The sequence below is a fragment of the Theobroma cacao genome, chromosome 9 (assembly GCF_000208745.1).
Source record: "Theobroma cacao cultivar B97-61/B2 chromosome 9, Criollo_cocoa_genome_V2, whole genome shotgun sequence".
NCBI classification, from domain to species: Eukaryota; Viridiplantae; Streptophyta; class Magnoliopsida; order Malvales; family Malvaceae; genus Theobroma; species Theobroma cacao.
Window position 1 is genome coordinate 5,194,205 of NC_030858.1, and position 16,026 is coordinate 5,210,230.

Below are 16,026 nucleotides of genomic sequence, written 5' to 3' on the forward strand. Positions count from 1 at the left end.
GCCTGCGATTGAGGCGATTTTCCTCTTAAAAGTAATAGACTTGATTACTTCTTTCAGTCTTCGATTTGAATCCTTGTGTGATCTTTACATTTAGATGCTTATAATTTCTAACTTTGAAGTTAAGTTTCTCTTAAAACACAAATTCCTCTCACCTCTCTCTGTCTCTCCTTCTTCACTCTGTTAGAGAGAAGAAAGAGTGGGATAGGTTAAAGAAAGAGCCATTTGGGAGTAAAAACTGAAAAATAGTGTCATTTTCATTACTATATACAAAATTATGAATTCTAAAAATGTAAATATTTAATGACATGCATATTCTTAACAATTTATCAAACTAATTTATCTTTTATTCTCAATTAAATGTGTTTTTTTTGAAAAATTAAAAGATTAGATTAATTATTCTTATTTATTTTCTTATTAATATTGAAGTTCTTATCAAGGTAAATTTTCTTTAATAGGTAATTTTTCTTATTAGATTAAATATGTTGCGACATTATAATTTTGTCGAGCCGACCAATTGAACAACTTTTATTTTCAAAACAATAGTATAGCGTGGTAGCACAGCCAGCCAAAATGCTTTAAGGCTTTTGGTCGATCAACCAAGTTCTACTTGTCTAGCAGCAAGTCAGTCCCTCCAACAAAGTCATATGTCACTAAAGGAAATCCTGCGAGGTCTTGACTCATTGTGTCAACAACGTATCTAGATTAATTTTTTATTCTATAGAATCATTAATTAAAGAGGTTAAGTAATTATGAGATTTACCTATCAAGGGAGTTTCAATAGTTTTTTATGTTTAATTGAGAATATACGACAAATACAAATATAGAGACGATTTTCTGTATTAATAGATGATTCTTTTTTCACGCAACTTAGTTAAATATAGAGAAGATTTTCTTTATTAATAGATATATTTTTGTCACACAAGTAACTTAGTTAGGATGAAATCAATTGTGTATTTTTTTTATTAAATTCAGGATTTTAATAAATTAGACTATAAAAAATAAGATAACTCTTTTTCCTTAATCTTAATTTGTTGGTCTGTCAAATGTTAATCATAGAATACATAATGGAACTTATATAACTTATGTATTTTATGGCTCATAGAAGACCATGTGAGATGTCACATACTCATATTTTTAACTCAAAAGATATATTTATTCGATAGAGCAAGATTTTTTTTTATAAGTTCAAAACTCATTCTATTTTTTACTGATATAAGATCGGTGACATGAGGCATCATAATCATGTTTTATCCTCTTGCTTTCATTAATATCAAGGGAATGAATTTTTCCTCCTTTCGCAATTACATTTCCGGGTTGCCGGTCAAGAACAACGGATATTGGTCGATATACCCTACCTTGCAAACAAGTACACCCATCCAATATATCTCTGACTCGTACATACAATGCATTTTGATAACTCAGTCCCCCGCTTTCATATACAAAAAAAAAAAAACAACCAAAAACCATCAATCTTGCACTTTACAATATCACAGGTGGCATTAACTGAAACCTTATTAACCTTTTTGTACACAAAAAGAACAAAAAAAAAAAAAAACCCTCAACCTTCAATTCAAGACCCTGAAAACAAAAATTCCAATAACTAGAACTATATATAAAAACCCTATCTCCCCCCATCCCACAGTATCCCAAAACAACCTACGCAACTTCATAATCACTACAGTTGTTCAGCATCAGTAATAGACATACAGAAATATTCGCAAGGTTTCTGACTACAGCTGCACTCCTTCCTTTGTTAAGGTGACAGCACTCTAACTTGCCTCCCTCATCCCAACGTTCCAGTTTTTCTTTCGTTCTTTCAATTTGAAGTAGCCATTTTCACATTCTCCAAGGTGTTGTAGCTAGGTGTTGACCCCATTTAACTACGTTGCTTGAATCACTTTTGATGACAAGGCTATGATCCTCTTTCCACCTTGACGTAGAGAAGACAAGAAATGTTTCCCTCATTGTCAATATCTTTGCAAGATTGGAATACATTGTACCAATGGGTTTAGAGAAGATGATTTAACTTGATTTTGTCAAGATACCACCAATCCCAACAAGGCCCGAGCATCCTTTAGCAGCTCTGTCTATGCTGAATTTCATTTACCCTTGTTGTGGTTCCTCTCACTTTATTCCTTTTCTTCCTTTGCCACTTTTTTTTTTTACTGGGTGTGCACATGAGGCTGTTTGTAGATGTCCAACACTGGCAGGTACTCCCTTGGCCATTTTGCGTTAGCCCGGGAAGCCGCTCTAAGCCTTACCAGCTTCAAACACTGATCCGTATCCCACCCTTCTCCTTCAAACACTATTTCATTCTTACTTTTCCAAACTGACCATACTATAGAAAAAGTATGCCATTTTTCACTACGACATTTTGGACCTTTGGCTGCAAAAAAAATTGCAGTCATAGGTGAAAAATATACAACCTAAGATTAAGGCTGCACTTTTTCTAAGTACAGCCTTAGCCAATGTATGAAAAAGTATGGCTGCACTTGTTTATGGGATTCAATAGCAAAATTAAAGTGCAGCTGTATGCTATATGACTGCAATCTTAAATCATATGGTAGCATATAAAATGTGCAGTTAAAAGGTATAAGATAGAGACACATATAACTTTTTAATATGTGATAGAAAGACATGCTCACAAATCATAAAGTGCCTCTAAAATCAAATTGTAGAACTAATGCCTCAAAAATCAAATGCTTTAGAAACCACTTTCAAAGGTCTCTACAATGTTTACAATATGGGGTTTCCTCAATTAATTTTAGTCATCTCTCTCTTTCTCTCTTCTTCTCTCTAATTCCTCTCTATACATATTTGTTTGTCTATTCTCCATCCTAATAAAACCAGCTGACATTGCAGTTCCCAGCGTTCCTTACCTACAAAGATTAAGTTGCAAGATAATATCAATTTGCAAATAATTCATAATGTAATATGAGACAAAGCAAGATAATATCCAGTTAATCGTAATATAATAGGTAATATTTTTTTCTAAAAAGCGTAATTATATTAATCCATCACCAATGAATGCCATGGCAAGTCTTTTGTCTTATTAGCTAAAGACTTTAGTGGCATAAAAGTTGGTGTGGTAAGAGAGCTGTACAATTACAATAAAATCTCCATGAAGTGGCAAAGTTCAGCAAAGACAAGATGATAAGGAAGACTGAAAACAACAGGAGCCAAAAGCAAGGTAATAAGAAATGCTCCTATCACAAAAGTAAAATTAGAGCCAAACCAACAGACCTCAGGATCTTGTTGCGTTTCACTAATAGAAACTGCCACCAGAAAATTAAAAAAGAGACCCTTAGGATCACGAGTCATAAAAAACAAGTAAGCCCCTAGCAGAGAACAATACATTAGAAAACCATGATAGGGATCCAAGGAGCTTCCCTCACCCTTCCGCAATCAGAAGGAGCCAAATACCACATTTTGTTTCAATCCTTTATATATCTCTCATTGCTGAATCAAAACCACATTTTGTTTTGTTTTTTTTTTAAAATCCCAAACTCCATTCATGTATAAATTATGCAACACTTTAAGAATTTTAATTAAATAATAATTCAAAACGAAACACAACAATCTAAATATGTCCAGCCATGAACAATCAATTAATCAAGAGCCAAATACCATTAATTTTGTTGATACCATGCCACAATAATCAGACTGAACAAACAATAAAGCAATTACCAGTCACTTTCATCAAATTCCAATGATAATGCCAAAACAAAATTATCTTCAAAGCAATTACATAAATTAACATAAAATGACTTACAGGAGTCATCAATAGCAGCATTTGGAATCAATTCTTCCAAGGATCTTGTTAGGCTCATTTGTTCAAAGTTGTGCCTTTATTCTTCAAAGAGAAGTTGAGGAACATTAACTTCCACCATCTAAGAAAAGTAAAAATGACATTACAAATCATAAATCTTAAATTATATTACAAATTAGAACCTTAAAATTGTAAAAACTTTTAAAGTGATTACAACTTACTAACCTTACAAATCTGATTTAAAGATATATTATCAAATATTTGGTGTTTGATTATTTGTTCCATTTCTTGACAATCGATCAATGATGATTCATTAAGCTACAAATTATTATAAGTAAAGAAACTTGGGAATCAAAAGAAAATAAAAAATAGTTGCAATAGATGATACCATTTGTGAAGAAATTGATGGTCGGTCATTTATGGTTGAAGTTGCTGGCTTAGGAAACCTCATTTGTAATTGTGAGATCAACAAGTTAATTTGATGCAAAATTTCTAATTTGATCGTTAGAACTTGATCTGTCATCTCAATCTTGATAGATTGTACTTGTTGCTGCAACTTTTTTTGCATCTCCTCTTTTAATTTATCTTTCACTTCTTTCATCTCATCCATAGCAACTCTTCTAGCATTTTCAACCATTCTTTAGGCATCCATGGAATCAAATGAAGGTGGTTTTTTCTTTAGATTTGAAGCAGTCACACTTCTTCTGTAAAGAGACACATGGCCAGTTTTGTCGTGCCCCATTACATGAGCAAAGATTTCATTTTGAGCTTCAAGATCTTTAGAATTCTCTAAATTTTGAGATATTTACTGCTTATATTCAAACTGAATTAAACATAAATAATTATAATTAAATTATTCATGTTTATATGATCTTTCTACATCATATCAATATAAAGTTTGTAGTCATACCAAAATTCTCATGCTTTCCTCATCCAATTCTCCATTCTTGTGTTCATGTGTCAAAAGAAACATATCAGCTTGGGATGTTTCCTCTATGTTTCCCCTATTAACTTTCTGTATTCATAAAAAATAAAAATACATTACTAACAAAACAACTTACAAGTTAAGAACATCATAAATAAAAAATACTTGGTATAATGGAAGAGAAGGGGAAAGATGGAAGGGAAAATAAAATAAAATACTTGATAACTGACAGTAGTGAAGATAGGATGTTGTTTGCTAAAGTTATAGACCTCTAAACTAGTAGCCACCCTTGTAACCACTCTAGAGCATAATGAATCAAATTTGTGCAGCTTAGCTTCTATGGCAAGAATATACTAATATATTAGACTAAGAAAGCTAGTCTAATGGCCTATTCATTCATAAAAGTTCACATGACAATAGGGGAATTAAGTGACTGCTAGTATTTGGTGCCTTTAATAAACCTTAGTAAATGAACTTTGCTATGAACTTTGACCAAATTTTGTATTATAAAATTATTGCAGTTGGAATTAATCAATAGTATTCCATACACATAACTTTATGCAATTGCACATTTTTACCTCTTTCTCACGAACTCGAGCAAAACTCATAGATCTAGTAATGTGTATGCATTGTTGCTTTTTACGAGATTTCATACCTCTGAGGCTACGTATCTACAACTCATACAATATAATTATCACTAAAATACTTGTTCTTAATAGTTGTAACAATTATTTCTACTAATACTTGAAGTCAAGATCATACCTTTCGTTCCTTAGAACTGCAAAATGCAACTAACACTTTCCAATGTTCAAAAGGGACTCCTTCAAGACAATTTTTAAGCCGAACATCATCTGTTTTATATATAGAATAAAAACTCCTCTTCAATCGACATTTGTAATTCCTCCAATCAGTTGCTATTGTGCTTAGGACCCATTTTTTGGCACGTGCCTCAATGCCAAACTTTGCCTACAAAATTGAATTACAACTATTATTAGTATAATGATTGAGAAATAATCATATATAAAAATTCAAAGATTCCTTAACATGAAGGGTTTGTAATACCTTCACTAGATCCCACATATCATTTTTATTAGATTGAGGCATTGTTCGCCAATCAACATAAACAAGAAGAGCCAACATAGCATTACGTGCCAAAGTTCTCAAGAAAGTGGTTAAATTGTTAAAAGCTTCATCAGTGGGACCAGTAAGTTGGTTTCTTTGTGTTTAATAAGATGAAATTGCGATTGTTTTCAGTCAATCCACGAATTAGAAGAGCCTTAGTAGGCCCGCTAGTCTTTTTGGTTGAAAACCTACATAAAAAAGTAAGAAACAAAAATATTAAAAGAATTTTAAAACAAGAAAATGTAAAAAAAAACCCATATGATCATCATAACCTTCTTGCTTCATAACATCTTGCACTAATTGCTCTACGTCATCATGCATATTTGACTCATCTCCCATACCTACATCATCATGAACATTCATAGAGGGTGATGACCTTTTCCCATGATAAATCCAATGGATGTAACCTTGATCGGTTCCTTTGCAAATAAGATGATTATAAACTTCATCCTGATCTTTCCATAAACAATTGTTACAAGTCTTACAAGGGCACAAAATCAATCCTCTCTTTGACCCATTTTCAAATGCAAAATCAAGAAATTGCCTAACTCCATCTATGTATCCTTTACTTAATTTAGAACAACACATCCAACTCTTATCTATTATCTTTACAGAACCATCCAAATTCATTGAAAAAAATATTATTGAAAAGTAAGTCTACTTATGATAATTCTATAAAACACAAGACAAAAATATATAACAACACTATAAAAAATAACTAGCATTAAAACAGTAACAAAAAGCACAAGACAGAATATTTAGATTGAAAACTATTCATATTCATCCCCTAAATAGTAGCTAGTTTGCATATATATAGAAACAAACATGTATACTTTTGTCTACATGCATACATATAAAATAATATAATGTTTTAGACTCAAAGACCAAGATGAACTTGGACCCTAAATACAAAATAAGATTAATAGTATAAAAAGAAATAAAAACAACATACGGATAAAAGATAATCATTAACTTATTCCATCTTAATAATTTCAAAAATTGCCTTGATGTGTTTAAAATACATACCCAGATAGCTTGCCGGAACTAATGTATCAGTGGATGATTCTGTGGACTTGAAGATGAACTAGCCTTGACCTTTTCAAACTCGGTATCAAGCAACTTCTTAAAGTCAGGTAACTGTAGTTAAAACATGCAAGCAATAGATGACATTAATGCAATAAGTGTTAGTATAAAAAATGATATTACTAAACCAAAATATATAAATATTATCCATAAAAGAAATAAATTCAATTGCAAGGGTAACAAAGGTGCCATCTAACATAGAAAGAAAATGGGCTATTAACAATTCCATTAATTGTTAAAAAATGTAAAACAGAAAAATATAGATATCCCAAGGTCAGATTAGCATATGTATTACTTTTTTACTCCCAGATGTGATGTTGAAGTAGTTTAAAAGAATTCAGAGCTTCTTAATAGCCAAAAAGTAACTACATTTAAAGGCATGCTATGCTCAAATGCAGTATCTCCCTTTACATGCACAAAATATCATGTTCAAGTCGTATCTAACATATATACGTTGGATAAAGAGGAAATCGTGAATTTGAAAATCTAAAGGGAAAGAAACCATGAGAGAGAATAGAAAAGAGGAAGAAAAGAAAAGAAAACAAGAATTTGAAATCTGTTAGAAGCAAGAATTTTGTGTATTGTAAGAGTGAGAGAGAGAGAGAGAAATGAACCAATAGTGAAAGAATAGAGACTAGAAATCGGTAGAGAGAAAGAGAAAGTACACATGACAAGTATAGTTTTTAATTAAAAAAAATATTTTCTAACCTTATTTTTTAATTAAAATAAAAAACATAAAAGGTATTAGATTTTTATGAGTTGTATAAAAAAATAATCTAAATCTTAAATTCAAATATTGTAACAAAATATTTAAATGAAAAAATAAAATTGCATCTAAAATTGTCATTTAAAGTTATTTATGTTGTAGTGATTGTTACTAGCTAGGAAAAGTATTACAACTAGAAAGATACTAATACTATTGTACTAATAATGAATAGCTTGGAAAGGTGTTAATATACATATAACAGATATGGAGGTGTTGTTTACTAATCTGTTTTTATAGAAAATGCTAATAAACTTTCAATCTTTGATTGAAAACAAAGATTCTTAGATCAAAGAGAAAGACTCCCTTATCATTTCTAGCTTGTTCCAACTTACGTTGTTTAATGTTAAAAGCTTACTAATTATAAGCTGACTTGACTTGAGATTAGTAAGAGTAGAGCTTAAGCAAATTCTTTTTACATCATACCTACTTATGTCAAAATTGGTTACAACACTTGTCCCCCTAAACTTAATTGCAGCAATATCATAAGCTTCAGCTGCTTCTTCTTGTGTGCCTATAATGTAGAATATAAGTTATATTATTGCATATCACAGTTAGGATTCTTTGGGAATTGACAGCTTAATTACATTAAATTTTATAAATAAAAAGTGAAGGACAAAATTATAATCCAGCTGCCAATTTCATCAGAGCATGTCTTTGAATTACCTAGTTGAGCAGTATAAAGGCGATTATAAGGGGAAAAAAATAAAAGAAACATTGATATGAACTGGTGGGACAGTTCAAGAAACTTAATGCAAGAATTAAATATAAACTGGATCTGATTCCATCATAAATGGTTCTGCAATCAATCTTGAAACCTAGAATCATTAACTTCAAAGTCTATAATAATTGAACTAATTGAACAGTTATGAGAGATGTTGAGACATGGCACTTTCTAAACAATGAACCAAAAGTTAAAGGAGAAGGAAAAAAGGAACCAAAGCTTACTAAATGTTCCAAGGTACAAGTCCTTGTTTCCAGCAACCTTTCCTATTCTAGCTTGCCACCTTCCATGCTGATGTTGCCTACCTAGAGAAAGAAGAGAGCTTGACATGTAAGAGGAAAGATTGATAGATATAAAGTTGGATGGCATTTAAAATAACATACCAAGCATACACATCTGAGAACTGAGATCATCTAAGTTTATATAATAATGTTAGCTTATTATTGTCTATTATAATTGAAAAGGCTACAAAATGCAGTCAATTATGAAATTTTATCATTGAGGTCGTTTTCTTGCCATTACCTTGTCACTCCTCTGTACACAGAAGCTCCTCTCAAAAAACCAAAGATTACTAATTATAAGCTTTCAATCTTTGATTGAAAACAAAGATTCTTAGATAAAAAAGAAAAAGCCCCTTCTCATTTCTTGCTTGATCCAACTTACGTTGTTTAATGTCAAAAGCTTACTAATTATAATCTGACTTGACTTGCACCTCTTTTCCTTCCCTTTACCTAGATACTAGACTTGTTATTACTAGACAAATGTATTATTCATTATCTAATTTCAATTCAGAGATTGCTTTTGTGTACCTTTCCTTTAGTTTATTATTTATGATTAAGCCATATAATAGAATGGTTTAACTTTTCTTCAAGTCAATTTATTTTCACACTATGCCGATTGCTTGCTTGCATTAGAGGTTATTTGAACCCTATATCATGAAATTTTTTGACCCACGAGATTGATTAAGCATGGTATAATGATGTGAGATAAAGCAAGCCACCATAAAATCTTTATTTTTGGGTGAAGATAAGCACTATCATATAGCTTATAATAGAGTTTCTTTAAGTCAATTCCATCATTGACTAAAACACAAAAGAAATTGAAGGAAAAAGCACTGAAACTTACCTATGTCAGATTCTCAAGCAACCAAAGTCATCTTACTCCTAGAATCAAAGAGACAAAATGAAAAACATTAACTGCAATCAAGTGGAAAATAAAAGAAAGAGAAAATTAATGAAAACGAAAATCCAACTTAAAAATATCTCACAAATTAATAACAAAAAGACCAACAACCTTAAGCAACCCTATATTTATATCTATATTTCCTAAGCAACCCTAATTTGTAATCAAAATCCATAATTAGTGTTATAGGAAACCCTAATCTAAACTTAAACTACATAAATCATGCTTAAAATAAAAGAAAATGAGAGGAGAAATAGAGTGAGTACCTGAATCAGAATTAGAGAATTGAATATGAACATTTGCCTGAACACAATAAAAAACTCTATTAAACATTTGTTCAAAATTCTCAACTATCAAATTTCAAAAATATTTGAAAAAATAACATAAAATTAAAAGAGTTGAAAAAATCATTGAGGATTTCTTTAGATCTGCGTCAACCGAGAATGTTCTTAGCAGACAAAGAAAGAAAAAGAGAATTGATGAATCAAGAAAAAGAGATTTACTTGTCTTAGAAAAATTGAGAGTAGCAAAACTGAAAAAAATGGTAAAAAAATCAAGAGAATCTAGTTTATCTGAGCAACTGGAGAGAGAGAGAGAGAGAGATAAACTTAGGTGATTTTTCTAGAAAAAAAAACATTGCATGTAAAAGGTAAGGGGCTTTTGTTTGTTTTTTATTAGGCTGTTTCATGGGCCATTGGCTGCTTTTATTTTGTGAGCTTTTCTCCTCTTAATTTTTTTATGGGATTACACTTCAAATACTGTAACTAAATAAAAATGTATTAAGAGTAATATGATGAATTTAGTTATATAAGAAAAATGCAGTGAAAATTATGCAGTAAAAGGGTAAAAATGTTGTAGTGTTTGTAACAAGGGATTTCTTTGTTGGAATACGTTCCAAGTAAGCCAAAGAACCATGGAAATTGAGGAGATAGAAAGAAAGAAGGGAAAAGAGAGAAAGGGTGGGGGTGATCAATGTAATATGTCACCTTGTGTCACGGTCCCAACGAGGATCCTAACGAGGAGCCATGAATCCATCGACTGTATATTAGAGTGAGACTAGGCATTTAAAGATTCACATCATCTTCAACCAATGAGGTGCCTTTTGTGAGATAAAACTGCGAGGCTATTAAGCTAAAGTGGACAATATCTTGTAGGTTAGTGTAGAGCAAGCTCTAGGTACTAACAATATGTCATTGAGGACAATAGATGTGGTGCTAAAACCATGACATCATTCCCAAGCTTGATATCGTTAATACCTAGAACTGTTTTGATACCAACTATCATGATCCATACTAACCTATAATGTATTGCCCATTTTAGCTCATTGGGTTTTCAATTTTATCTCACAAGAAGTGTCTCACAAGTTAAAAATTGTGTGAATATTTAAATGCTCAGTCTCACTCTAATATACAACCGATGTGAGATTCATACCTCTTCTTTGGGACTATGACATCCTCCCTTGATGTGAGATTAATGACTTTTCATTGAGACCATGACATCCTCCAAGATGTGAGATTAATGGCTCTCTACTGCGACTGTAACAATCAACCACCCCTCTCCCTCTTCTTTCACTTCTCTCCATTGCCTGTTTTCTTTTTCTGTCAAAACTGAAATCTTTTACCTTCCATTCATTTCATACCGAATCAACACCATTATTGTCCCATCTATTTTCATTCTTGTCCTCAATAATACGAGAATGACTGCTTTTTTGTAGCATTTGCAAAACTTTCCTCATGCAAGGTCTTCTTGATGGTGATGTTCTAGTACAATGGATTCCAACTTTAAAGACATTGCACATTTGATCTAAATAACAAGCTTCCTTGATCTCCTCATCTAATGCATCCACTATTGAGTTGTTATCTTGAAAGTAATGCTGAGCCCACTCTGCAAGCGATCTGTTCTTATCTCCATTGTGCGCTTCTCTTCCTGTTGTTAGCTCCAAAAGAATGACTCCAAAGCTATATACATCAATCTTCTCATCTATTCTTGTTGTTCGAGCATATTCTACAATTCAATTTAGAGGACAGATTTGTTAAATTCAATCCACTGCCCACCCCGACAAAGTTTAATCATATCTAAATCAGCAAAGAAATACGTACATTCACGTAGAAGGCAATTATTTAAATGTGGTTCAGCATTCTTTTCTTACATCCATGAATATAAGGGAAAAGATTCAATATACTTGTTGAAATTAACAGGGCAATATAGAAATTCACACGAGACAATTATTTAATGTGATTTAATATCCTTTTCTTAATCTATGAATAGAAAGGGGAAAATTCAATGTAGTTGTAGAAATTATAGGCATCAAAACCGAAATCAAACGTTTGTATTAACATATTGAAACCTCTAATTCCCATGTGCTTAGACTCAGAATCAAAACCCTTCACACTTAAGAGCTCCCATTCTTAGTTTCATTAGATGCCTTTTGGAGTTCAAATTATGAGATGAATGAACTGAGGTTTGTAGGATAAAAAAGTGCTACCTTCTTTCGTATGCCCCAAAATTAAATGTACACTGAAGGAGAAATTTAGCATGTATTGACAATTTTTACTTATGTTCACATGTGTGAAAGTAGATAATTGGTTATAAAAATTATATACACACCCTTTGTCGCTTGCCTACCAAAAATTATTAGCAATCTAGATTCTTGTTTATTAAGCAAACTTATCTATGAAGAAACCTTTGCTACCACATAAATTTTTTCGGCCATTTGCTACCACTTAATTTCCTAATCGATAAAATTCTATACTAAATGGAATTTGAGTCAAAATGATCAACTCATATGACTTCTATATCAACCCATTGCTAGTGAATGGAAGAAAGAAGCATTTGTCTATGAATTTTGCACCATTAAGTACTTACCAGGAGCTATGTAGCCAACGGAGCCAGCCACGCCAGAAACAGTTATAGGTTCTTCTCCTCGCTTGATTGACATCTTAGCAAGACCAAAATCAGCAATTTTAGCATTGAACTCAGAATCTAATAAAATGTTGCTTGACTTCACATCTCGATGAATAATGGGTGCTGAACAATAATGGTGCATGTAGCAGAGTCCTTGGGCAGCCTGAATTGCAATTTGTAACCTCTTAGGCCAATCCAAGATAAAATTATGTGTTGAACAGGAAAGAGTTGTTGCCCGATGCTTATGGAGCCATATGTCTAAGCTACGATTTTCCAAATACTCGTAAACCAGAACATTTGAAGTTTCACTTGAAATGCAACATATCAATTTCACTATGTTCAAATGTCTAATTTTACCCAATATCTCAACTTCAGCCCGAAATTGCTTTTCAAGTAAATGCTCCGACTTTCGATTATTCCGAATGACTTTAGCAGCAACAACGTTGGCATGTTTGTTAACATTGTCAGAACAAGTCAACTCAACACGATACACATTTCCTGATCCTCCACTTCCAATCTTGTTTTCTTCTATCAATCTAGACAAAACGTCTGATTCTGTAAAATTGAAGTTTTGGTAGAAGGTGAGCTTCAATTCTGGATCCAATACATGCTCTCTCTTCCTATTATACTTAATCATGAAGAATGAACATGCCGAAATAAATACAAATATTCCTATCACAATACCGCAAATCCTAGTAGGATTTTGCAGAGCCCTTATGCTAGATTTTTTTGGTGAACTGCAGTTCTCGAGGTTTATGTATGGAGAACTAGCACAGAGACCAGGATTGTGAAGGAAACTATTGGAATATGCAGCATTTTCAAACTGCTTTGGGATATTACCGATGAGAAGATTGGAAGAAAGGTTGAGGGAAGTAAGCCTCAGAAGGCCAAGTTTAGGAGGAATTTGGCCGGAGAATTGGTTTTTCGACAAATCTAACTCAAGAAGGCTTGGTAGGACACAAATATCCTCTGGAATTTGGCCAGAAAGTTGATTTTGACCAAGGTTTAGAGTGACGAGTGACCTCCATGAGATTATAGGTGATGGAAGGAAGCCATGGAGTTGGTTTTGATCAAGCAAAAGAGTAGTGAGAAAAGGAAGAGCTGTCAATGCTTTTGGAATTGTACTATTAAAGAGGTTATTACTAGCCTTAAAGACAACCAGGCTTCTCCATGAATTCACCTCAACGGGAATTTGTCCAAAAAACTTGTTGTTACTAATCTCAAGTCGAGAAAGATTATGTGACACTTTTTTGGGAAGCTCACCTGTAAAAAAGTTGTCACTTATCATCAACATCGACAAGTTCAACGATGTCCATAGACCACTAGGAATGCTCCCAGTAAGACCATTGTTGCGAATGTTGACCATTATCAAGCTATTACAATTACCAAGTGATTTTGGCAATTCTCCAGCAAGATTGTTATCAAAGGCTACAAGTCCTAACAACTTACCTCCGTGGCATAAATGCTCAGGCAACCTCCCTGTAAGCCTGTTAGAAGCAACCTCGAAATACTCGAGCATTGAATATCGACCGAAATCTGGAGGCAGAGTGCCCCATAGATTGTTGCTGAATAGTCTAACGTCTGTTAGTGTTGAGATTCGTCCAATGCTTTCTGGAATTTCACCTGACAGTTGATTAAAAAAGAGAACTAAACCTGATAAATTTTCTAGTTTTCCAATATCACTCGGGATTCTTCCAGTCAGGTTATTTTGAGAAAGATCGATAACCCTCAGATTCGAAGCTTTAATTACTTGAGGAATCTCTCCAGATAATTTGCTGTGGAAAAGATATACTCCCTCCAAATTCTTTAGCAAGAACAAAGCACTCGGGATATTTCCCGTTAGGTTATTGCTAGATAAATCCAGCACCTCGAGAGCTGTCATATCTCCAATCATATCGGGGATTTCACCAACTAAACTTGCTTCTGTCATCCATAATGTCTTCAGCTTCTTCAATTGTTTGAAAGTGGGAGGTAAGTTGGATGGTTGGAATTTCGTATTATATGCCAATCCCAAAAATTCAAGTTTAGACAAGTTACCAATTTCCGGCGGGAAAGAACCATTGAACTGGTTGGAACAGAGCAGAAGACTCCTTAGGTCCTGTAACCGTCCAATGGCTACTGGAATTTGACCAGAAAAATTATTACCCATAAGGTTCAAGCTCTGGAGCTGACCTAGGCTGTCAATGTCATCAGGGATTGTGCCAACAAAGTAGTTTTGAGAGAGATCCAGGTACTCAAGTTTGGAACAATTGTACAAAGTTTTTGGAAATTCACCTACGAGGTTGTTGTAGTTAAGATCAATGGATGTGAGGTTCTTAAGGTCACAAATGAAAGGTGGGATTGCTTCATTGATGCCTTTGTTGGCAAGGGTTAACCCGGTAACTGAGTCGTTGAGGCAGGTGATTTCAGGCCAGCTACAATGTGAGGATGAGTTTGATGATGGGGCCCAATGGTTGAAGGACGGCGGGTTCTGCCAGTATGTCTTTAGTTTAAGTAAGAGAGCTTGTTCTGATTCGTCATGCAGTTGAGGGCTTACGTGGGTAAGGAAGAGAGCAAGCAGGAGAAACTTGAGGTAGAAAGAAGGAAATGCAGGGGCGGATAATGTAGACATTTTGGTTGTGTGTGGGCAAGTTTGATTCTTTAGTTCTGCTCGTGGAAGGCACAAACCGGAATGCCCAAATATAAAAGGGGAATTACCTTGTCAAAGGGGGTGGAAGGTTATACAATTGACGACGGCCATAAATCTTCAACAACAAAAAGGGATTAGTGGGACTGGAGTAATAGGGGAATCACCCGGTCAAAGGGGGTGGAAATTATACAGTCGTCGACGACCATAAATCTTCAGCAACAAAATAGGATTAGTGGGGCTCGAGTAGTGATTGTTACCATAAATTTTTGGAAAGAAGTGTTGCTGGTTCTTTCTCAACCAGGTTCCTCCCTCGATAAACTAGGTTTCCGAGACAGGAGAGGGAAGCCTAGTTGGTTTCAGGACACCCTGAACAAGAGTCGCCAGGACAATTATTACCGGACATTAGCCGCAATGGTTTTCAGTCAACCTTGTATTCTACATTTTCATGGCATTTCGTTTCAAATACAGGGTTTCATCAGAGTCAGTATTATATGGTTCTGAATCCCTAGATTTTAATGAAGCATTACAAGAACTTGCCTTTAGTCTAAACCAACGCATGACATCCAACAGCATACAACCCATCCCGAAAGCAAAACTGTTGAAGTTAATGCTTGCTTTGACAAGTAGACTTTGTGACACGTGGAAATCGACTTGTATTTCATGCACATAGCTATGTTTTGTTGCTGGTTTGAAGACTCAACGTGGTAGTGTGCATGGGATCCATTTCATGGTTTTTTACACTTGTTAATCTCTTTAGAACAAGCGTTAATATGTTAATACAGATGCAGGCTCATGTATAAGTTTATTTATAATGTTATTTTCACTGTGTGATCATCATGTATTAAGAGTGTGTAAGGCTTGTTAAGTCTCTGTTTTAGGGACCATCTTTTGTGTCTTTATTTTACACAACATGATATCAGAGTTT

General features: G+C 33.6%; 1 protein-coding gene across 1 annotated transcript; it reads right to left on the bottom strand.

The window, feature by feature from the left end:
* Positions 2,611–15,083, bottom strand: LOC18588507 (receptor-like protein kinase 5). The gene is made up of 12 exons (XM_018126780.1): positions 12,434–15,083; positions 10,555–11,572; positions 9,835–9,871; positions 9,512–9,549; positions 8,611–8,691; positions 6,843–6,953; positions 6,089–6,157; positions 5,757–6,004; positions 5,457–5,660; positions 4,680–4,784; positions 3,773–3,890; positions 2,611–2,879 (listed from the first exon to the last, which is right to left on the bottom strand). The coding sequence occupies exons 1-2, from the start codon at positions 15,081–15,083 to the stop codon at positions 11,202–11,204; spliced, it is 3,021 nt and encodes a 1,006-aa protein (XP_017982269.1). The 3' UTR covers positions 2,611–2,879; positions 3,773–3,890; positions 4,680–4,784; positions 5,457–5,660; positions 5,757–6,004; positions 6,089–6,157; positions 6,843–6,953; positions 8,611–8,691; positions 9,512–9,549; positions 9,835–9,871; positions 10,555–11,201.